Source organism: Temnothorax nylanderi, unplaced genomic scaffold (genome assembly GCF_030848795.1).
Source record: "Temnothorax nylanderi isolate EJ_2023f unplaced genomic scaffold, tnyl_v1.0 TNYL_tig0137_pilon, whole genome shotgun sequence".
Taxonomy (NCBI): Eukaryota; Metazoa; Arthropoda; class Insecta; order Hymenoptera; family Formicidae; genus Temnothorax; species Temnothorax nylanderi.
The window spans coordinates 418,441-442,655 of NW_027249199.1; the positions used below are offsets into that span (position 1 = coordinate 418,441).

Here is a 24,215-nt window from a genome sequence, read left to right on the forward strand (position 1 = left end):
TGGTAATTACGCTCGGCGAAAATTTTGTGGGTAAATAGAGTTACTATCAAAGAATTACACAAATCGTCATTATGTAATAATATTAATTTCATTCGTGTTACATAATTTTGGAATTTTAAACATATATCTATTATAAAGGGAAAAAAGGATTTACAAGGCTGCTTGTAAGGAAATATTTTAATTCGACGCATCTTTTATTTTTTTTTTTTTTTTTTTGTAGGAGACAATTTGAGGTACTTGGATATCCGTTCGATGTGAATCAACTTGTGTTACGCGAAGCCTCTGACACACAAGTCGTTTCGCGAAGAAATGTCGGGGACGAACGTTACTTCCACCCGGGTGAAACTCGAACACGTTATTCTCTCGACGGTCCGGGATACGTGGAAGAGAAAGGGTCGGTTAACCGCCTTTAATCTAAAATGCTGGACGTTCAAAGAGCATTACACGGCCGCTGTCCGTCGCGCTAGACAACGAGCGAGGATGCTCGATGAAGCTTTTAAGGACCTTATTTCGAATTGATGTGCATGCGGATACGACTCATTTGGTCGGCCCCGTTTACGAGGAACGGCGCCGCTAGTTCCGTGTGTCGTCAGTCCTTACAAATTGCCACTCTGACGATCTAGCAATAATTAACGTTTCGCGGTGCCTTAACGTAACACGTGCCCTTCCGTAATATAAATCGAGCGCGAAGAACAAGAGCTACGTCGAGTAAAATTGCATGAAATTTTATGCTGGTTTTTTTCTTTAATTGTAAGATTTTATATGAGATCAAGCGCATCAATTAACATAAAATGCGCATTCATCGAAATCTTTAAATAATGTTCACCAAAATCTTGAGATGAGATCCTCGTGCCGACATCTGTGACGTTGCGCTTCAAGTTACTACAGCGGGCTACGTTACCTCCGAAAACGAAACGCATCTCGCAAATCCACTGTTTTGAATTCAAGCCATGTAACGTTGTGGCAATCGCGTATTCGTATAAATAAACTATGGAAAAATATACTGTGTTTGCCTTCAGCATTTTGGGCAATATGAATTTATTATAAGGCACCGCTATATGATAACATGACTTCGTCGATAAAAGCGCATTACTTCCGATCTTTTGTCGCCAATAAATATTTACATATGAAATATTCGTCGAGATAATCACTACGCTAAAATTTGATCTATAGATTTTCATTTATAGAAGAAAAATAAAAACGTGTTTTTATAATAACAATATATTTCATCACCGTTATGTTATAAACATGAGTATCATGCAAGACGTCTCGGAACTATCGTCGATTTATGAATACTTGATAACTTTAAGTTCTCCTTCTTTAGAAAACTTGATTGGACATTGGACTTGAGAATTTTTATGTCAAATGTCTCGGTAATTAGATCATAAACGTAAATTAAAGTAAATGTACCAATGCCGGGACACTTAAGACCTATGTTTGGACACCTTTATTATTTTAATTTTTAAATAAGTATATCTCGAATTAAAATCAAAGATAAAAATATAATACAAGAAAAATATGTTTATCTTTGATTCGTGTTATAACTTATTTAAGGGCTAAAATGATAAAAATGTCCAGACATAGGTACGTGTCCAGGCATTGGTACATTTACCTTAAAATAAAATTCACTCGAATCACTGAAATAATGATAATCCTGAGACAGTCTAATATACGTAATGCATGGAGAGTATCCACGATCAACGTGGCACACATAAAAACTTCTCAGATTATTCACGTGTACACACAAAATGAATATAAATTCTCTTGAAAAATATTCGAGTTATATATGTATATATTTACAATCGCTTAGGCACTCTTCACGCATCGATACGACACGCGTATATACAACCTATAAATTCTTATGTACATAGCGATTTAACAATTATTAGGGAATTAGAAATTACGTTCGCTGGTCCATAAAATATATTAAGTACACAACAGGGAATGTTTAAAACTTGAACGCGCTATACATATTCGAGATTCTTATCATCATATAATAAAAGATGAATATCTCCGGTTAAATACTATACGTGATATTTTAATCATTTGATAATCAAAGGATATACAAATGTTGCAAGAATCTATATAATCAGACAGATATAGAATCTATATGTAGATAAATATAGAATCTATGTAGTTAATGTGGAACGACTCGAGATTTTGCACGTCTTTCTTCTTCCTGTCTTCGACAACCGTATTGTCATGTTTACCGGGAATTGTGTACAAGTTTCGGTTATCAATTATTTGGCAACGCTATGATCTGTCGGGGCATATACGAAACTTCGCTACTCCGGTGCTATCCTCCATTGGACCCGCTTGCTAACTTCTCGGGCAAACACTTTGTAATCGTCGGTTCGATTAGCTTCCACACTTCAGCCAACTGTAAACAAACGTTTGCATCAGCAATTTCCATCGCAAATCCGATAATGTATGTGTGTGTGCTCTGATACTAAAGATAATTGCTTAACACGTATGTAGCTGGAAACAATACAGCGCAATAAACATAGTAGAGCTGTATAAAAAGAAAATAAAGAAGAAAGTTCTCGGATATAAATATTAAAAAATATTGTGTGACAACTCACCGAGACCTCTTCGGTTCGTTTGCAAAATGAACACACTTGTTAATTAGCAAATAATATAATATTTGAGTTGTCGACGACTGGTGGATATTTACCTCGGAATGCCCGCGAATCTGCACGCTCACGAGACTCTGCAGCACGGTGGCGAGTATCTCTAGATGCGCGTGAACGAGCTGGGTCTCCATGTGCAGACAGAGCAGCGAGAAACAGTTCCTCAGTTCGACGTTGGCGATCACGGATTCCTGGGAGACCATCTTATTCTCGAGGTACTCGACGGTGTCGGCCTGGACATATGTATACGATAAAATCGCGTGCACTCTTCTCGAAATGAGCGTGCGTGCGCCGCGTGTTCGCAAACTATGACGGATTGCGTAAGGCCGCAGGAAGTTACGCTTACTCTTTACAACGGCGAGTCTCCGCGATTTCTCAGATTATACTGCCTCAAACTCAACGAGTAATTATACAATTGCGACAACGCGATTGCCAATTACATTACCGCGTCGATTATAGCCTGCGCGATGAGCGCGGGAGAGTCATGGTTTACTGGCTAATAAATCTTAAGTAGGCACGTACGTCGGTGCCGCGAATAACGCCTTGCATTTGCCGCTTCTTGAGAGACAGCATCGTAGACAGGGCGCGTTGATGATCGGTGCTGACGCCTCGCTCGTGTCTCTCGCACAGCATCCTGTGCGCGACTAAAATGTCGAGCAGGAGATTCAGCCTCTCGCAGACCATGGTCTCCTCTCTGACCGCTTGTTGAAGGGCTCTGGTCGACAGCAGGTTGAACTCTCTAAAATTTTCCGTTTATCATATATTTAAAAGCAATCGCGAAAGCTTAAAAATTAAATTCCTCTAAAGTATAAAAGCCGAGAATGTAGGGAACGATTGTATCGTGTATCACACGGCGACAACGTGAGATCTCAAGCACCTTCGTTATCGATACCTAATTCTTAGAGCGAAGAAAAAACAACGATTACGTAATACGACAACAATGCGAAATCTCAATCGCACTTTCCTTATCGATATTGGACCCTTACTTCGAGATTACGTGAAAGCCCTTCTTCATGTCTTGCCAAAGGCTGGAACAGCCGGTGAGCCAGGTGCCGGTGCCGTGCTGTTCCGCGGCCAAAGTGCTCAGCTGATTGCCGAGCTCAGCCATATCCACCGCGTAATTATGCGACCTGATCGCCAGGCTGTCGGCGATGTGCTTCAGCCGGGAGATCCCGAGGAGTATCACGCGTATCTGATCGCGGCTGTTCGCGAACTCGGTCAGCGTCTCGGGCGGCATCAGCTCTTTCGCCTTCGATGACAGCTCGGACGTGGCAAATTCATCGGGCACGCGCCTGAATACCTCGCGGATCTTATGCTGCGTCTCGTCGCCGGTGTACGTGAAGAAAAATTGTACGATCGGATCGTCGCTTACCACCGGGTGGCGAGCGATCAGCGTGAGAAACCGCAGGAGAGAGCGCCGCCTCTCTTCGAGAAATTGTGAGTCCGCTGCAACGGGACGAAATGAAACAAAAAAATGAATTTCTCGTTCATTGTCAATTGTAACGTTATAGCATTGCGATAATGTTACAATTGATAATACATACGATTGTTTATTTTCTAATTAACTACGAAATTATGTAACTCTTCTCGATTAACAATTATGTATGTATATGCATGCGTGTTTACCTCCTACGATTTTCTTCGGTGGTAACTTGGGGATCAATCTGTAGGGAAACCGAGCTAGAAGGAGGTCGTATAACGATACGAAATCATTGTAACGCCTGTAGACCACGGAATTAAACCTCTGAAAAAATATGAAATTTATCCATATGAGCTCTCGTTCTCTTCGTTACGGTGTAATTCTCTTATTCGCTACGATAGAATCTAGATAAGCTTTTATTAAAGCAATCTAAATAATAGCGCTACGTCGTTTCATGCTTCTACGAACGGAAACGCGAGCTCCGGTAATACCTTGCTGGCGACTTGGTACTCCACGTGCTTCAGGAAAATGCCCTTCTTCTCGGGAACGAGGTTGACCTCGATAGTGTCCAGATTACAGATGTCCGAGTAAGTGTGACTCAGCTTTGCGGGATTGCCCCGGTGCAGCCTCTGCGCCAGAAGCGTCACTTCCGACAGATCTCCCAGAGCGGGGACGGGTAATTCTGCGAATAAGAAGATCCTCTCGAGTGAAGGACACACAGTGTTTTCTGACAGCTGCTGACCAGCCGTATTTAGCGGAGACGACAGTACAATTACTTAGTAGCAATAGAATTTGATTGACATACATTAAATTCAAATTAAGCTCCTCTCCAGTACGACAGTACGAAACGTTTCTGAGCTTCGAGGACATGGCCCCTTTTTCAAATTAATCTCTCCGCGTATTTTTCAAATCTTTCCTAATTTTCATAATTCACGATAAATATATAATTGAAATATATTTCACTTTATATGCTTATAATTTAAGAAAAATTGATTAAAAGTAACTTAATTAAGGAAAAGTTTGATATATATGAAACAAATCGAAAGTCATATTTTCTCAGGAGTATTTATTTTTGTCTTAATGTTAATATCTTTATTCCTCTCGTTAATTGCGCTTTTTGTGAAAATGAAATTCGTTAAAGATTTAATTAAGCAAAAGTTCAATATATAAAACGAATCGAAAAGCATATACGCTTTCATCAGAAGCATGTATTTCGTCTTATCAATATTTTCGTTCATTTCGTTTTAAATGCTCTTTTTTAAATACTGCAAGTGTCCTAGTTTCTTTCGTTGTTCCTGTCATTGTCGTGCACGAATAGAATAAAACGCTAGATCCGGTAATTCAACAATTCTTTCGCCCTCGATACCGTCGAGTCAGATCCGTCTATTTTTGCGGTTCCGTTACACTATTTCGGTTGACAAATAAAAACGAAGTTGCGGCAATGAATTCGTCAATCGTCCAAAAAAGAAAGAAGAGAAGAGCGCGTTTTCTCTTCGTATTCTTTCCGATGTTTTCTATTTCGCCGATATTATTCTGAGACGAGCGAGATCTCGCGGCGTTATTATGGCAAATAATCATCGTCGACGCAACCTCGATAACGAACGAGTCTCCTGACCTCGCGATACCTTGACTACGCGCTTATGTTCCCACAGTTTTACCATTCACGACTCGACTTTCATAAAGCCGTCTTCGTTCCGTGCATTTATAATTCAACGTTGTATAATGAGAATGATCACGTCGTGCGGCTTCAAAACAAGAAGTTATTAAGGTCACAAAGTTATTTTCGCACTAAGCCGTTACATGTTATTATGTTATTATAATCCTTTGTCGAGCGTGAAAAATGTAAGAATTCCTCGAAAGATCTGAATACGCGATTCCAGCAAAAATCTAATCTATGATAACGTTAATTCTTATAAAACAATCCTTTTTTAAATAAATGTTGGGGGACGAATGTTAGTGAGAATTAATCTAATATTACATTGATACAGAGGAACATGCGAAAACAATGTAATATTAACTTACACATAACAAGTGTATAGAGAGTGATAAAAATCATTACTTTAACAAATAAACAATTATTGATAAGTAAATTGAGAGATAAAAAACACAATATACACGTTACGTAGCAAAATGGTAAATACAATAGTATTTCAAAGTTGCAGCGCAATTTTCTTTGAGTCGCGACAACATGTAGCTTTCTAGCGATAAGCAAAACGGCAATGATTTTGCTGGTCAACGACTCCGGTAACGCCTACAGGTTTCTTGATATGCTGCCGAAGCACATACGCGCATTATCCAAACACCTGTCCGATAATAGACTTATTCAAGACCTACTTTCATCGCAATCTATATACGGACTGTGTTAACGGAAGTCTTGTTGTGTGTATATAGCTTCTCTTGTTTGTGAAGCAAATTACTTAAGCTAAAAGAGATAAAATAGATACCGTAAGAGAGCCGCTGTAAAAAAATACCGAGGCGAGTTCAACGCGAATGCTTTATTATCCGCGCTTTACGTCGAGTTTGATGCCTTTGTGCGATTTGATAATTTCATCAATTATAATTATCGTCGTTCAAATTTTTTATTACACAAAACTGTAGCGAAAATAATCAAGTAAAGCCTCTACTTTATTATTAAAAAAAAAAGACTTTTTGATAAAAACGCATTCTTAAAAATAAAATTTTTTTGAAATTCCAAAATTTACATCCGCTTTCGTTTCATAAAACATTATTTAAGGCTATTCTTGTTCATAAAACTTTTTTGGCAGATTATTGACAAAATAGTGTACTCACCTAACTAAACATTTTGACATTCTTTATTTAGGGACTTACATGCCTAATATTTTAACTGTTAACAAATCGAAAAGGGTAGTAATTTAAATTTGACTAACCTTGGGATTCGGAGTTTTCCAGTAGCTTGTCGCTCGGTTGCTTTCCTTGTTGAGCGAAGGCGACGAGAGCGAGACCCTTGTACAGTCCGCTTCTCGTAAGATAACCCGTCTTGCTGTCCACCAGCTTCCATATCTAAGGAAGAATAGAGGAAGAATTTTTTAAAAGATCGCTTCGAGCACATATACCTGACTCTTATTGTTAGAGATAAATAAACAAAACATTTAGTAGAAATACGAGCGAGTGTCCTCTCAAAATTTACAGGCAAGTGATAAAAAGTATAGCGATAAAAAAGGAAGATACACGGCTCCCGAGAAAGCGTCAGCGATCGTATATACACAATGGACTTCGTGTCTGAGTAACGACACAACGGCGAACTCTGTGAGGGAAGCCTAAGGATTAGGCCGTAAATGAAAGTAACTGCATTCCGAGGATTTTTCTACCTTACCGCGCCATTTCGCTTCTACTTCCATCCTCGCTCACGCGTCTCTCCTCCACGATGTCCCCTGTGTTGCCCCTTCTCCCTTTATCACCAGCATAAAACCCTGGCTTCTCCCCCCTCGGTCCCTCGCTCGTCTGTACTCAAAGAAACCGCAACGAACGGAGGACACGAGTGCACGTGAACTCACGCTGAATACAAAAGTGCATTCAGAGGCGTAAATGTAAAGAAAGAAAAGCACCGTGCCCCACTCCCTTCTCTTGTAATTTGAAGAGACGCGGCAATGCTCACAGTTAGTTTTTATATCTCTAGAGCTATAAACGTCTTTTAATAATAAATTATAATAAAATAATAAAAATTATTGTAGATCTTTCATAAATAATAAATAACAATAAAATTTAATATACGTGACTTTATATCGCTCATACTTTCAACGAGAAATATATTTACCGTGAAACGACTGGCGCTTTGCGAGAGGAAAAAAAGATACGAGATAGAAAGTATATATATAATTGTTTTCGAAAAGGGCAAACCGTTGTCTACGCCACTGCGGGCACCCTCGCTTTCTCGCTGCTCTCTCGAGTGTCGTTAAACCTTAATCGCCAATCAAGTTCAAGCCGGGAGGAAAGCCTGAGACAATAATAGATTCCCTATTCTGGATACGTGTGCGAATCGCGAGTAAACAACGGGAATTGGCGAAGACACGAATCGTTTCGCGTCGCACGGGCGCAAGAGTCATGCACGCACTAGTGCGTGTTGCGCTCACCGGAAGAATATGACAGAACTCGTAAATAACGAGGAAGAAGATCGGGAGAGACAGGGACATCGGTGAGAAGAGGCACGAGCGAAGGCATTCACCGGGAGGAGCCTCGGCGAAGAGAAAGGACAAGAGTATACATTCATGGAGAGATGCGAAGGAGAGAGAGCGAGAGAACGAGGAAAGAAGATCACGTATTTGATCTTCAACGTGCGTACAGGTGTGCGGAATGTACGCAAATTCGTTTTAATACGCCACGTAAACAGGTTTATATGGCGGAAAGAGATGGAGACAGGTGAGAGAGGAGCGATATCGCAGGGTCTTATCTCGTGTGCGAGACGCTTTGGAATGCTAAGCGCAAGAACGATTTCATTGTTATCGTAATAGCGATATGATAAGATCCAGGAGAAAGAAAGAATAACAACGCTCGTATATCGTCGAACGAATTTTTTTGCGTAATAAATCACCAGATTGCGTAACCCGTTACAAGTGTCCGACAGGCGTTCGCGAATCATATCTAATCAGCGTCGGTTAATGCCACTACAATGTGATATATTGATTAAAAAAAAAAAACACTTTGCGCGTTCCGCAGGGGATATTTTTAGAAGGGAGACGAGGGTGCTCTCGAGGACGTGGGAGTGCGCTGACATTCGTGTCAATAACAGTTCGATGCAACCGCACGAATACAACGGCGAATGTGACATCTATGAAAGGAACGCACGTGAACGAGGCTCTGTGTAACGAGAGATCGTGTGTGCTCGCCGTCACGCAACATCTCTACGCGAGATAATTATGCGCAGCCACTGAATCGACCGGCGCAACTCATCATCATCTCCCATTTGCGTACCCGAGGCATGTAATCTGTAAAGACGATGCTCAAACATCCCGTCGCGAGTTGTAATACGACGGCAACACAATCGAAACCATCACACATGTCCGACACGCGTCTCGTTTAGACATTTATGCTCGCAAAACTGCTCGACGCGAGGGAGACAATTATCCGTATGTTCGACTGATAAGTGAAAAATTGTTTATTGATTAGCGATCAATCGGAAATTGTGAGATTGTCAGTCGTGGAAAACACGAGAGACACGTTAACCGAAATAACGTGTATTGTGGAGAAACGGAAGACGTTCGTTTCGGCGGTTTTAACGGCGAGCGGTTTTCAATATAAGAGCACCATACATTGCGTGCCAATGCGGAAGACGGCAATCAAACGATTTCACCTAGCAGGAAGACGATCCGCGTTAAAACGTACCGGCTGCTGTTGCGCGCCGCACTTGTTTTCAGCGTGCATCAACATAGGGAATTGGATATTAAAGTATAGGTACGTGCGGAAGTATCAGGTGTAAGTACGTTAATTCATCCGCACTTAATTGAGAGGCAGCGTAAAATTATACAGCTTCGGAGTAAATCATCTTCGCAAAAGCCTGGAACTTTCCATGTAAAATGGGAAAAGTATCGTAGAAATTCTTCATACATTCTGCGCTATTTTGACATTTTTTAGCAATATTACGGAATAATTCAGTCTGTCTTTTTCGATACAAACGCATAATAATGTACTCTATTCTAAGAAATTTATTCTAAGATCTTACAGTGGCCAACAATATTTAAGTAATAAAATAATCCATACAATAATAAAAAATTGCATTACGTTGAAAATCGCAGAATAATAAAAAGATAAAATATTACATCTGTTCTATAAACATAAATTATATAAAAAGTTTCACAAATTTTACGATGATAACGGTTTCAAATTATTATCGTAAAAAGAGATTGGTATACATTTGTCTCTCTTCTAAAGCGTTAATCTGCCGAGTTTATTAGGCCGACAGCATTGATATTTATGATTTTAATTTTAATAACATATCATTGCCTTAAAAATTTGCGTTATAACTTTTGAGACAACCTGTAGCTGTAGCTGTAGGAAGGATTATTATTCTACTTGTGCGATAACGGAACACCTCGGCGCGGCCCTGCGTAATGCTATTTTGATTGTGTTGTTAGCACAATGAATGAGAGACGGACACGGCGAGTGACGTCGTGATGCGACGTGACATTTCTGGGTGTCGCATAGCTATACTGACTTTTTCGCGAGAACCTTTACAAAACAGGTTCTCAAAACGCGTTATAAAATTTCTCGAGGCTACCATATACATCTAAAAATATTAGTGAGCTAACATTTCGGCAAAATATTTATATATCGTGAAATTTTAATTCGATGAAATTTAGCGCAGCAATTTTACATTCAGATGAGTAAATATATAAACTCCGGAAAGATATAAGTGGATGATACAAATATAATTAAATCTTTTTTACGCAGTTTCAAGCAAGTTATGTTAATGAAAGTTTAAAATGCGACTTAAATTCAGAAAATTATGCAATGCTGGTGGATTAAAAAATATTGCTCCGTTACACATTTGCATGGCATAAAAACGACCTAAACTTATTCTTAAATTGAATGAATTATTCATTTTTCAAGTTCATCAGAAATTTATCACTAACGCTTTATACGATAGAAACTAGACGTCCGTATTTTCGTTTCGCGCGAAGCCGGTGTTCTTCCGAGAACTAATGTTGTTAACACGGTAACTTTCCAAGACTCAGGAACTTTCCGTGAAATCTGCACGCCGGAATTCTGAGTGCACTATGCAGACGGATGAATAAAAGGTGAGTAGGCCATTCGCGAACATGCTGGAACGCGTCTGTGACGTTGTTGCGAGCGGCAGAGTGCACACGACGGTACAATTGACCCTGTCACATAATCTTGCATCATTATGAAGGGGCGTCCATGCGCGCTATCATCGACGGGTGTGTTGTTAAAGATGATAAGACTCCGCCGATACGGCGCGGCGCCTGGAATATTTTAATCGGTTTTTAGGGGTACACTCGCCACATAATTGGCACCGTCAACAACGACTTTTGTAAAAAATGAACGGAGACGGAACAGGATGAACCTCCCGAATTGCGACGTGAGATAACGATGTGGACGCACCGGTACAACCGGTTCGCATCATCAGGGCGAAATTACGTAACGTAAGAATTAGAAAAATAACTGCCTGAAGGATATATTTCTTTCGATCGCCGCGAAAATATTAAATACAATCGTTCGTACGCTTCAGATGCTTCGAATCTGAAAATATATTAGTTTAGTGAAACTGGATGACGCACTGGAACGAAACCGCAAGTAGCGGTAACATTGCGTGAAACGATACGAATGAGTAATAAATATGAAAGAAAAATACTTAGAAGAAATCAGTCAGTTTATTGGAATTTCCTGCCGCCTTGAGAGACGCGATTTCAGATTTAATAATATGCGCGCATATATTAGATAAGAGTGAAATACCATCAACACCAGTAATGCTTAGAAATAGCAATTGGCATCATCGGCGTTATCTCCATTAAATGACACGCACGGTCATGGAGATTTTCCTCGAAAGAATGAACGCGCCGCGACCGAAACGCATAACACGGCATCGGTAACACGAGAAGCGCTTCGTCGTTGATCCAGCAAATTATCCTGTCAGTCGCAATGAGGTCCACGCGTTCTTGGACACGTCGATTTTCTCCGCGACGTAAATCACGAAAAGAAAAAAGGTGAGAAGGAAAACGTTAGGCGCTTTAACGGGATTACAGAGAGCCGGATTATGCAGATCGACTCAAACTATCATTTCCGAGCCGGCGTCGCTCGAATAAGCGACGATTCGTTCGCGCGAATTTCTTCATCGCTCCCGACGTCACATTCAAAGCTGATGTATAAGCATCGCGTTTCCTGATACGTACATAATTGTGATACAAATGACGTTTTCCATTTTGCGATTACCTTATCCCTGCCTGATAAGTGCTCGGTTTGCATTATTATGCTCGCGAACTCTGGCATATATTTAGCCAAATTGGCTGATTATCTCCGAATAGAAAGTCGCGTAAAGATGGTCGGATTAAATTTTCTTGTTCGTCGTGCGCGATGAGAACGATGAAAAGTCGCCGGAGAAAATCTTCGTCATGCGAGAGCGAGCCTGATCGCGTTTGCGATCAATCGTCGATTATTTTGATAGTTCTGGTGTGTTAAGGAATTAAAATAATATCCATCTCAAATTAAGACTGTTTGTTTATTTAATATGGCAATTGTTAATCAAAGGCTGATTTTCGACAGCTGATATTTTATTTATTGTTCGCATACAATAAACTCGTATTTGCTGACCGACGTATTATTGCGAATGTTTTTCGAACAAAATCAGGAAATGAGGAAATATACATATATTCTGATAAATAGTAGAATGATAAGAATAACGAAAATATTTATTGCCAATTAATAGACTCCAATAGTGATAGCTCCAATCGATAGTAGCAGCAGAAACCCTATTAATTATATTAGGCCTGCAGTTGAAAACGTGTTAAGAGATTTAAGTAATATCCTCTTGAATTAATTAAGACTTTTCGTTTATTTGATATGACAATCAAAATCAACATAGGGCATCAAAGTACAGATATGAAGGCTTCACAGAGTATCATCTCTCGGTATATGCAAAATATAAATCTCGGTATGTACAAATGTTTTGCGGTCGCAATAGAAATACAAACATAACACAAGTAAATTCCTCTTGGGAAAGGTCGTGCGACACATTAGAAACTGAAACCCGTGAGAGTACGCCCGCCGCGTTTTAAACTCGCTATCGGATTTACTCCACAGTGTAAAGGCATTTCTTTGTAACAGTCCAACGGAACGCCTCCTTCCTCCCTTATTCAGCTCTCTCTTCGCCATTTACTTCTCGATGGATTCGCGAGATAAGGAAATAAATGACATCTTCATCTCGTGATTGGTAAAGAACCAAGCCTTGTACGAGCTTCTCGGAAGCCAAATTGATTAACTCCATAAAATAAAAAGCGGAGTAATTGGTGAAATTACAAACTAATCGCGTGCTTCGTGTGTAAGATTAAGAAGTTTGTGAGAAGTGGAGTTTACTTTGCGTCTAAGAGAATTATATATTCATGATTTATAAATTACACTAAATGTAATCGACGATCATTCTTTGCATCATCATCCAGATTGTATTAGTGTTATGTTCCAATATTTCAAACTGACAACAATCGGAAGCGCGAAAGAATTTTCATTATCCGACCAATTAAAAATAACCCTTAACAAAATGAAGTAGGATAAATAGATAAATTATTCGGAAACGAGACGCGGAAGGGCCGTACCTGATTGACGATGGAACCGCTTAGCTGCGACTTGACGAGCAGGGACCTGAACACCTCGAGCTTCACGTTTCCGCTGGTGGGCGAGCAGACCTTCTCGTAGACTTCTCTGTAGAACGCCGGTATAGAGCCTGGGATTCGTGCGGGAGAGAAACGTGAGAGAAAAAAACAGAGAGAAACGAAAGAGAGAGATAAAGAGAAAAAGAGACAGACAGGTCTCCCCGGACGGAATCCTACCGTCGGCGTCGTTCGCTCGCTCGGCTCGGCTCGCTCGACGGCTATAACGAGGCCTTCGAGAGCGGCGTTCCTAGCGCGCGGCGTACGCTCGCGCTCTATCCGCGACCGCTCTCGTCGGTCGCGCGTGACGAAATGCCGGAGTACGTGCATGCGTTCGTATCGGGTCGGCCCGGTCGGCCGTCCCGCGAACGAGCGTGCTTTTGTTAAAGGGAACCCGAGTGACTTTCTCCGAGTTTCTTACGAGAAATCGCTCCTTACGGAAATCTACCGCGCTGGATTTTCCTCAGGGTGTCCCAACGTCGTTCTCTATCGCGCCAAATTCGCGCTCGGATTACGTTAAAACCTGCGCAACCGCGCGAAATCTTTTGCAAGACTCGCGCGAAACTTTGCAGGCCGATTCATCGTCGAATCGATCTTCGTATAATTCGATATATAATTATAATATATAGAATTGTTAGAATTTTGAGGGCAACGATTTTGATAAATCCAACGTCAAGTATAGTGAAATGCTATTCAATAAATTTGCTATGTTTTCCAACCAAGTTTCATGTCATGCAAAAACGAAGAGCATCCAATAAAGACCCAAGGTGAAGTCATCTCCAGAGCGATTATGAAACATCTTATATGCGTCATTAGCTCCGCGTTAACACAGGCACGCTAAAATCGTACCTTAGTTTCCTTTTAACGCCTGAGCGCGTTTCGATAATATTCCGATTTAATCGATTCGCGTTCGCGCGGGGGAAACGCGTGCACGCGAAATCCAAACTCGGCGAATCTTGCCCGCGTGAAGTTTATTAACGGCACGGAAATCAGACGGTACCAAACATCGCGACGGTCGTTACCGTTATCGTCGTCGTGGCCGCCGGCCACGCATACGCGATCAGCTGATTATCGTCCCGGACACGCGAGCCTACGAGCGAAAAAAAAAAGCGGGCGAAGGAAAAAGAGAGGAAGCTGCATCTCCCGGTCGCGGGTCGCGGGTCGCGGGTCGCGGGGCTCGTTCGCGGGCGAGCGGAAGGCAAACGAGAGACGTCCGCCCGACGTCCCGTATTCTCATTGCGCTCGCATTGATAAGGAGATCGGGACATCCGGGGGGGAAGGACAGAGAGAGAAGGGAGCGACCGCGTTTTCGCGAGGCAGCGCGACGACGCGACGGCCGACGACGGATCGGCCGACGAGAGAACCGGTTGACCTCGCGGGAGACCTTGTCACGGAGACTGTTACGGAGTTCTCGAAGAGGCTCATCATTTACCGAACGACAGATCGGTCGACGCCATGTTGGATCATCCGTGGATCATTCGTGCGGCGGATCGGCGATGCAGAGAGAAAGAGAGAAGGAGAGAGAGAGAGAGAGAGAGAGAGAGAGAAAAAAAGATAGTCAGCCGTCGTCGGTGAGTCGATCGACGGTTGACGGCACCGCGGCGCGAGCGTTGAAATTGGAGTTCCCGTTCCGGTCGCACGAGCGCGAACGATCTTTCGCGCACTCGCGGCACTCGCGAACGTACGACGTTGCGACACGTCAACGACAACGGTGACGGCGCGCGTAAAATACCCAGACAACACACGCTGTCGCCGCGCGGCGGAAGACTGACGACGGGACGGGACACGGGACGCCGCGCCGCGGAACGCCGATCCTCGTCCTCGTGCTCTCGTGCTCGGGCGATCGCGGCGTCTCGCCGCGGAGTCCGCGTGAAGTGGTGATTACCGAGCTGGACTCTCGCTGGAGCACGCTGCGATGTTTATGCATCGGAGTCGCGAAAGAAATGCGTACATCAGCATACGTTCAATTTGCAAATCTTCCTTATTTTTCTTTTGCTCTTTTAATCAGGAAGCGGCAATTTTTTACGACGATGATGACAGTAATTCAACAGATGCGTTTATTTTTATTTTCTTAAGTCGAAAAATTCTTTAAAAGTATAAAAATTATTGGTATGAATAAAATTAATAAATCTGTCGAGATATAAAAGATTATTTCCATTCCAGAATTTTGGGGAGGATTCTCTAAGAGTCTAAAAATTAATTATCAATAGCACATGAATAAAATTAATAATTGATCGAATTTTATTCCGAAAGAAGATAAGAGCATGGAAACTATTGGTACCATGAATAAAATTAATGTGTGTGGGTCAAACAAGAGTATACAATGATAACAATACATGTAAAAATATGATAAAAAATAAGAAAAGAGAAGAGAAAGATAAATATTTTGACGAAATTGACATCTATTTTTTTAAAAGGTCCACATCAAATATGAAAATAATTTTGCAGAATAAAATTTATAAATCTAATCTTACAAATAATTTATCTATTTACGATTTTAGACAGTTGAATCATAATACTTGACATTATTACGTTCTTATCTGTAAAATTCACTTGTGGCTTATCAGACGATTGAAACATGATAAAAAATATGGTCGACTATATTTGACACACAATCCGATCTAGCCCATGTAATTTGCGCATTACGTGTAGATTACATCAATCAATTTTCCCCTGGTTCAGTCAGCGGAAACAGTTTCGGCGACGGTTTTTCATGTTTGAGTTCACAAATCTCTTTTCGCAGCTCGTTGGACGTTTGACTGTCCAGCGACTCGATCAGCCGTATTTTCTGCGCTATCTCCTGCTGCATTATGGGCCGATACTTCTTCCCCATTCCGAGGTTCTCCATATCGCGCAAGAAATCCATTCTCTCGCGGATCCCTTGAGCCACTATGAGAAGCAGAACGACGTGATTTGTCGTTACGACATCACCATCGGTTTCCACGCGCATTACAAAAATCTATTTTATTAAATTTGAGTGTGCTCTACTGTTTGTACGATTGTCGTAAATAACTTGGAGAAGAAAAGACTCTTTAAAATTTCGTATAATACCACATAGGTACGCGACAGACTGTGGTAACTTACAGTCATTCAGAAAATCCGCGTTCTCAGGTATTTCCGGCTCTCGTTTAGCCCTGTGAAGGATTTTGGGACCATGGGGAGTCTCCGGCATGTCCTTCCCATAAGCCATCATACACGCCAAGTGACGTTTTTGTTTCTCCTTGTTGGCTAATTGGCGTAAAATTCATATCGTTCAATGCGCGTTTTATAATTTTCGGCTACTATCTTGAATAAAGTAATATTATTTCTAATTATTACGTAAGGGCGCTGTCCTCCTGTATTGTTCTCTCTCGTAAGCACCGCTGCTTATAATCGTATCCTGTGAACGCCTCCTCCAAGCACTAGGGAATTTAACCTAGCGAAAAACGCTACAGAATATTATCTTGAAATCATTTTCTAGAGATTTTTTTTATTGCGATATTTACTTGATAATCTTCGGCTTTATCTTTCGCTTTTTTCGTTCTGTCGATGGAAGGTGGTAAAGACTCACCCTTGTCTACCGCTTCCTGGATCGTTTTCCTTTGCAACATTGTTAGCTTGGATTCCTCCATTAACACTAATATTTAATATTTATTAGATTAGTTAGAGACGCGTTAAAAATCGTGTAAAAAAACAGGATTCTTTGCGTAAAGCTCAATATATTTAACACGCGTCGAATATTGGTTATTATTGTTTACTTACGCTTAATAAGATTTTTCGTTTCCTCGCTGTATTTCGCTCTTGGGGGATTGTGAAACGCGCCCACCCCCAAACCCACCCTCTGATACTTTCGCTCCATCGGTTTCAAAATTCGCGAATTCCCGAGAGCGACGTGTGCAATCGCACGCTATTACGAAATAAACTGTCACGAGCTTGTGGCAGTTGCGGCGTTTGCGGCCCTTGCGGCTCGTCAAAGCGACAATCACGCATTCATCCCCCTCGACCGCGTAATCTACCATTTCGGGGCGCACGTCGCGTTTCTATGACTACTTGGAAAGATGACTCAACCCGATCGAACTAACTTTCCAGATTAGAATTCGAAAGCGCGAGCTATTACTCACGAGTGGATCTAATAATTTCTGCAGCGGTTCGCAAATCCACTCGTCCGCAATCAAAATTTCACTCGAGTTCGTACAAATCTTGAAATTCAAAAAGAATTGGAATAACGCAGTTAATCGCCACACTTTTAAACATTTAGATTTTTAAGATAAATCTTTGTATTTTGAGATTCCAGATTTAAAAATTTGATATCTGGATCTGGATATTTTAGGGAATTTATATTTCGAAATCTAGAATTCTCTTGCATGTTGAATTTCTTTGATATATTAGTGTCTTTTTTAATTTAAAAATTTCTAGGATTTAAAAATGTCTAGAATATTAAATATCAGATAAAAATCCTGATTAACATTTATTTCATCGTAATTCAAGTTACACTATCTGTTTTTCCAACTCTATTTCAGAAAATATAATCAATTACATTCAAATTACACTCAAATAATGTTTTTCGAATTACTCTTTTTACAATGATTAATCCTTAAATTAGACGCGCTCACATTCAATTAATTATCCATCACAAAGAATAGAAATGAAAAATAAAACATTCCCTATCATCGAAGCTTCGTGCTAATCAGACTTAATTAAATCTGCAGCAGATTTGATTTAAAAAAAATTTATTCGATAAATCATGCGATTAATTGAGACCGACGCGTATAAATAAACAATAGTCAATCCGGAGCAGACGCACCCGAAGGGATGCATGATAGCGTGTGTTACAGCGCGTGCGCGCCCGTCGAGCAGTCGTTTTCAACCCCCCTCGAACCACGAAGCCACTCTCGCGTTCTGCGCGTCGCAAGCACCCCGGCGAGATCGACCCCGAGACGCGCTATTTTTTCCCGTTACATTATTTGTCGCTCGTCCGCGATCTGACGAGTGTCGCGAGCGAGAATTCGTCGCCGATACCCCGCGATACGAAGCTGCCGGCGCCACGGATCGCCCTTCCCCCTGTCACGGTGTGTCTGCGAAAGTTATTGATTCCCATCGCGAGCAGACGGTGGTGGTTCGTCGAGCACACCTACGGTCGTGTTTCGGAGCACACCTGCCGCGAAGGTAAACGGCGACGTGCGTTTCACCTACTTTCGTCACTGCTGCGACTTCGATTGCTTTAAGGTACGTCTCGACGCGTTGCACGGAGGCTGCCAAGGGGTAACAGGCTCATGATGGACTGATAATCAGTAAAATTATCGAGATAAGCATGGGAATGTGATCTGATATGTTATTGTTACTCGCTGTAATTTATTTATTAAAAAATAATCTCCGCGTTTGTTAGTACAATACAAACTCGCTGCGCGTAAAGTTCGTAAACCTACTTTATTATAATAGCGAAATATATTTCTTAGAAGATTTGAGTGATTTAATAAACTAAAATATAATAATGCGCGTAGATATTTATGAATTACATAGAAAATAATTAATGAACTTTCAGGGGTGTGTTTGAAGAGCTAGTGTGTAATCTACGTTAACTCTCAAAAGCCAAGATGAAGATCGGGCTGTTGAAGAACTTTTGCACTATTTTCAACCTGAGGCAGGGCACAATACTAATTGCCATATTCCAATTGGTAACAACAACCTCTATGAGATTTATCTCGAGCAATTAATCTCCTTCATTGAGTATATAATTTTAATAAATGTCGCAGTTTTCGTCCGGATTCAGTATGATATTCTTCATCCTGGCTCTGGCGCACGCAATGGGGATTCAAGAAATGGTGGTGAGAGACACCGAAGACGCCCTCGAGAGGGAGGCCTTGGAGGAGATATCGTCGAATCATCTCAACACAAAAAAAATGGACCTGGCGCATCACAACGCAACCGGTTATTAACACTTACATTCACGCGAGGCACAAAAATCATGCACGAAAAAAAAAGAAACCATCGTTATCCCTCTTGTCACGTATAATTTATAAAAAGATGATTTTATATTTGTAGAAATGGTATATGCGATGTACTGCGGCCTCGTCATCACGGTTATCCACTTCATCTCTACTATGTTACTTCTCTATGGAGCTCTAACGGTAATCGAAATCGCTTGAGAGAATAGTCAGAGGTCGAGGTCTTTTTTATTTACGATGTACTTGATTTTCAGAATAATCGTCATTTTATGGCGCCTTGGATGATGGTCAAGATCACTATTATATCAGCCTTAGCAATCTCACTATTCCTGGTAGAGGAGGATTGCCCTTTCCTCGCTACTCTAGGCGGAAGAGCTGGTATTTGCGAACGTATGTTGAAATTTTCAAGTATATAAAACGCCCGTAATGCTACGAATTTCTTCAGTTAAATTTTCTATCTATTATATGTCTCAAAGAAAATTCAACTGGGCCCTTATTCTTTCACAATTTAGAGAACATCATAACCGTGAAACGAGAAATTTAGAGCGATCGATATATCATTTTACTTACTGAAGAATTTTATATTAACTTTATTTTATCACATGAAATATTTATCGTGATTTTTACTGAGAAGTGATGTAATATTTTCAGGCCTAATCGCCTTCTTCCTGATAATCATGAGCTTTTACGTCTGGTTCGTGGTGTACAGTACTTATAAGAGCCTCGAGACGAAGAAAGGACTTATGCACGAGGTACATAGTATGAAAAAAAAGTACGCAGTGCCCGTATCGCTGGAGGTACCAAAGGCGGCGATTCAGATGCCGGTGAACAAACCTTACGAACTTTAAAGATATTATGAGATAACAATGGAGAATTGATTCGTCGATGAGGATGGAGAAAATCCTCGTAATATCGCAAAAATCGCAAGATTCGATCGTGACGAGCTCTCCGTGGCGTAGATGCATTTTGACAAAAATACATGTGCTTTCGGACAAGTCCGAAAATTGGGATGGCAATTAGAGATGGTTGCAAAATCGTGAAATAAAAGTGCATTATCTCGGAAAAATGATTGCAAACTGACGGAAGTTTTTCGTAATAAAAAGTGTATCGCACATAGGATGGGATCTTTTTGTTTATAAGATTTTACTGTGTAAAGTTCAAGAGAACTTGCAAGAAACGCGCTTCTCATATTTAAATGTTTCTCCTTGTTCTGTCTTGTTAAAGTTCATGCATGTTCTTTTACGTTCGTGCGTTGAGATGGCTCTTTTTAATGTAACGCACAGATACTAGTGTTTAGGTCATTCAATCAAAAAACTGTATATCCACCGTACGCTCACATGCGACACACATGCGTTTCGGATTTCCATTCGTCGGAATTCTGACGGGTGAAAATATCACGATTCCAAAAGTAATCTCTCTCTCTCTCTCTCTCTCTCTCTCTCTCTGCGAGTGCGCACTTCCTTTCACGCGCAAGACTGAATTTAATTTTTTAGCGTAAGCGAGTGAGATCTCGAATAATTTACGCTCGGTAGATTGACAACATCGAAAACGCTATATATGAATTGTAGACTAATTTATTAGAGAGAAATAGCGGGGCAGGACTCCGAATCGTGGCATAATCAGTTTTTATTTCGTACTTAAACTCAACTTGTTTGTGAAATTACAACCTCGTTATCTGCGGTAATAACCGTGTGATATAAAGTGTAGAATCTCTTGTGTATATGTATATTAGATGTATGGAAAAACGTAAAAATAAAAATTACAATACTTCAGTACGATATATATGTATATGACGTGTATATATATATATATATATATGATATGATTCGACATATGAAACAAAGACGTGTTCAACAAATCGCCAAAAACGGATGCGATTATAACAACAATCTATTTAAAATCGTCGAAGAGTAGGGATGTATATATCAATTTTATAGTAATGTATTTATATATAACGAAAAGATTTGCGGAGCTACAAAATACATGATCGATAGGGATACACGATTGCATTGCAAAGCGCTTACCGCGAAGCTACGGAAAACGATTATTTGCTTTTTGCCACAAGGATAATTTATGGCCAACATTCGCTTTAGTTAGCTGCAGCAGCGTTCTTATCTAAAATGTAAGAAAACGTGAGTATCACGCCAACAAGTAACTTGCGATGTCCCCCGTTATCACCTGGGGAAATATTCCTTCTGTTTTTTTTGTTATATTTAAAAATTTGCTCTTCTATCAATAGGCGTCAGCGAATAGGCTCGTGTAACAAGTTTATGACACAATCTCTGTTAAGGTATTTTTCCCTTTCTCTTCTATTTGTCAATATTTCTTTTCTTTTCTTTTTTCGGAAAAAAATCCGCGCACAACACACCAACGATATCACCAACAATTAATAGAACTCTTCATTTGGTCCTCTATCGTACAAACGTTATTTCCCCTATACAAATAGCTCGAGTGTTGTAATCCATGAATGCGATGTACCTGCGAGCCGTACCCGCTCGTTCTTTTACTCGGCCGAAATGAGTGAAAACAATGAAGGAACACGAAGGTCATCTCTCGCGGTTAGGAGTCCACCGCCGGTTATGTATCCTCCGATCACGCTTTGTCATCGGTCAACTCGAGAAACTGCGCGTAAAAGTCTCTCGTGCACTCACCCTTGTTGTTGAATACGAACTTGTAATAACTACCGTCTGCGCATATCACTGCATAAAGGATCGTAAACGTGAAAGATTGAACGGAGCATGTAAAACGGTTTTTGTTTGACATTTCTTTAATTCACATGGTATCGCTTACCTATGATGCTATTGTTATCTTGACCAAACGCGCACATGCACTGGGGACCGCCCGGCACTTGAAATTTGCAGAAACTCCAATTCGAACTGAAGTACTTTGGCAGGAAAGTGGCGGACGCTAAACTAGATTGGCGATTTAATTTTTGATCTTCGACGGCGAATACGTGTACGGTACCGTGATCGCTGGCAACGCACAGCCACGTAGAATCGTGATTGAAGTTTATGCTGAAATAAAACATACATCAGTCAACATTTCGTGCACCACGTTTCGTCACATTTCTTTTTATAGCGCTTACCAATAGATATTTGCGTGATTCGCTCCTCTTCTTAATTCGTTAATCATGTTACCGTTTTGCGTATCAAACACTCTTATCAAAGTACCTTTCTCCGAGGCAGTGGCCAATCTGGTGCCCTGCAGATTTAAAGCTATGCAAGATAAAGGCGTTTCGTGTGCTTCTATATTTAAGGGTTGCTTCTCTGTATTAGCCAGATCTATAACTGAAATACAAGTCGTCGGTGTTACGTAATCAATATATATTTGACGTGCAAGACGCATCGATCCCGTTTTTTTTGACAGATCTTACCTTGAACGTGACCGTTCTTTCGTCCGGGAAAGGCGAGTAAGGAGTTGTTGCTGTTCGGGCACAGAACGCACAACCCTCGCGGATTAGGATTAGTCTCAAATACGTGCAACTGTTGGGGATTTTGTGTAAACGTATAAACCTTAATAACACCCTCCAGCACTACCACTATCCTGTCTCTCCGCAACTTGACCCCCTTCACGGGTGCATTGAATTCTAGGGTAATTGCTGGCAATTTCTTTATATCGTCCCATATCATGACTGCAATCACAAAGTATAAGTGGCCTCAATTTGTAGCAATATTTGTACCGTATATATAGAAAAGTAAAAGGAACCTTTGTTTGTCGGGTACATCGGCTTGGCTCCACCGCCAACCAGCGCCAGATAATTACATCTGAAAAGCATCTCCACATATCCGAGACCCCCGTCGCTGAAGTCGTGCCTCTCTTTCTCCTTCAGCGGATCACAGTTGTACACACGGAACCCGTTCTCCATGCCACAGGCGAAGCATCCTGCAAATGCGTGAACGGCGGTGATACAGCTTTATCTGCTACACGTACATCCCTTTCCTTAGCAATATTAATCGACTATCGCGTATATTTACGATACATGCACGCGCCGACACGAGCGCAGAAGATGACTGGACCAGATAAACTCACACAGAAACGCGATATCGCGCCGACTTGCTTCAACCGTACATCGGTATCGCTTCGAGATGAGATGGAAGGAAAAGGAGATGCAAACGAATGTACCGAATCGTGTCGTTCTTTTGCCGCAGCTTTCTAAATCGAGAGAGAATCTCTCATTGATCCGAGAGAGAGAGAGAGAGAGAGCGGATCTACGAATCTGCCGCGAATCGCGCGGCGGGTCGCCGACGTTCCTCGGCGAAGAGGCTCTCGGTCGATCGATCGGCGAGATCGCGAGGGTCCTCGGGTCCTCCGGCGTTCCGGATTAACGGCCACGGCGAGGTTAGGAACGCCGAGGCTGAATTGCTCTCGCCGCGACGCGGATCGCGTCATCGTCGTCGTCGCGGTACCGTCTGCCGCGAACGAGCCGCGGACGGCTCGGCTAGGTTAGAACGCGGAAGCGAGACGGACCTCTTGACAGATACGCGCGGCGCGATGTTCCGTTATCAGCGCGGCTGTCAGGCAAAACGCACGTACCTTGGTCCTGATTGAAGCCGGCGTAGAGCAGGCCGTTGCCGTGCGCGTTGCCCGCGGTGAGGTTCATCGTGGATCACTACGTCGACGAAAACATCCGGGTCCCCAGACGTCCGTCTCGCGCTCGCGCCGCGGCTCCTCGGTCACATCGCCGATCGCCGCTCGCCGCTCGCCGCTCGCCGCTCGCCGCCGGTCCGCGACACTCTTCCCTCTTCCCTGCCGCTACGAGCGTGCCGCGAACGTGCACGCTGCACGCGCATGTGTGCGTCGCGTATATGGTTAATGGTATGTGTGCCCTGAGTATTTTCTCTGATATATGTGTGTTGTATATTAAGTATATATGCACTGTGCACTCGTTATTCGAGGCATCGAGGCA

The 24,215-nt window shown here is 41.7% G+C and overlaps 4 protein-coding genes across 6 annotated transcripts in view; 1 reads left to right on the top strand and 3 right to left on the bottom strand.

The window, feature by feature from the left end:
- The window catches only part of LOC139777074 (uncharacterized), a 60,714-nt gene extending 39,625 nt beyond the window's left edge, over positions 1-21,089 (top strand). Inside the window, exons 1-6 of one of the 2 annotated variants that reach the window (XM_071714271.1) lie at positions 18,287-18,590; positions 18,907-19,039; positions 19,118-19,292; positions 19,407-19,492; positions 19,564-19,699; positions 19,961-21,089. In XM_071714271.1, coding sequence (XP_071570372.1) covers positions 18,959-19,039; positions 19,118-19,292; positions 19,407-19,492; positions 19,564-19,699; positions 19,961-20,157 — 675 coding nt within the window. In that variant the 5' untranslated portion in view covers positions 18,287-18,590; positions 18,907-18,958 and the 3' untranslated portion in view covers positions 20,158-21,089. Of the gene's footprint in view, positions 1-18,286; positions 18,591-18,906; positions 19,040-19,117; positions 19,293-19,406; positions 19,493-19,563; positions 19,700-19,960 lie in introns of those variants that run through there. The other variant, XM_071714272.1, reaches the window with a different exon arrangement.
- LOC139777069 (sorting nexin-8) lies at positions 1,204-15,183 on the bottom strand. 2 transcript variants are annotated; one of them, XM_071714265.1, is made up of 9 exons: positions 14,818-15,183; positions 13,332-13,459; positions 6,939-7,071; positions 4,542-4,732; positions 4,257-4,374; positions 3,617-4,076; positions 3,153-3,345; positions 2,675-2,863; positions 1,204-2,380 (listed from the first exon to the last, which is right to left on the bottom strand). In XM_071714265.1, the coding sequence occupies exons 1-9, from the start codon at positions 14,840-14,842 to the stop codon at positions 2,297-2,299; spliced, it is 1,521 nt and encodes a 506-aa protein (XP_071570366.1). In that variant the 5' UTR covers positions 14,843-15,183; the 3' UTR covers positions 1,204-2,296. The 2 variants fall into 2 exon arrangements, with proteins under 2 accessions (XP_071570366.1, XP_071570365.1); XM_071714264.1 differs by having other exon boundaries at positions 3,153-3,369; positions 14,818-15,179.
- On the bottom strand, positions 15,768-17,946 carry LOC139777073 (UPF0193 protein EVG1). Its single transcript, XM_071714270.1, has 5 exons — positions 17,127-17,946; positions 16,871-17,001; positions 16,704-16,800; positions 16,470-16,613; positions 15,768-16,274 (listed from the first exon to the last, which is right to left on the bottom strand). The coding sequence occupies exons 1-5, from the start codon at positions 17,221-17,223 to the stop codon at positions 16,048-16,050; spliced, it is 696 nt and encodes a 231-aa protein (XP_071570371.1). The 5' UTR covers positions 17,224-17,946; the 3' UTR covers positions 15,768-16,047.
- On the bottom strand, positions 20,918-24,043 carry LOC139777071 (WD repeat domain phosphoinositide-interacting protein 3). The gene is made up of 6 exons (XM_071714268.1): positions 23,843-24,043; positions 23,015-23,191; positions 22,683-22,940; positions 22,395-22,596; positions 22,100-22,323; positions 20,918-22,008 (listed from the first exon to the last, which is right to left on the bottom strand). The coding sequence occupies exons 1-6, from the start codon at positions 23,907-23,909 to the stop codon at positions 21,902-21,904; spliced, it is 1,035 nt and encodes a 344-aa protein (XP_071570369.1). The 5' UTR covers positions 23,910-24,043; the 3' UTR covers positions 20,918-21,901.
- Positions 24,044-24,215: the final 172 nt, after the last annotated feature.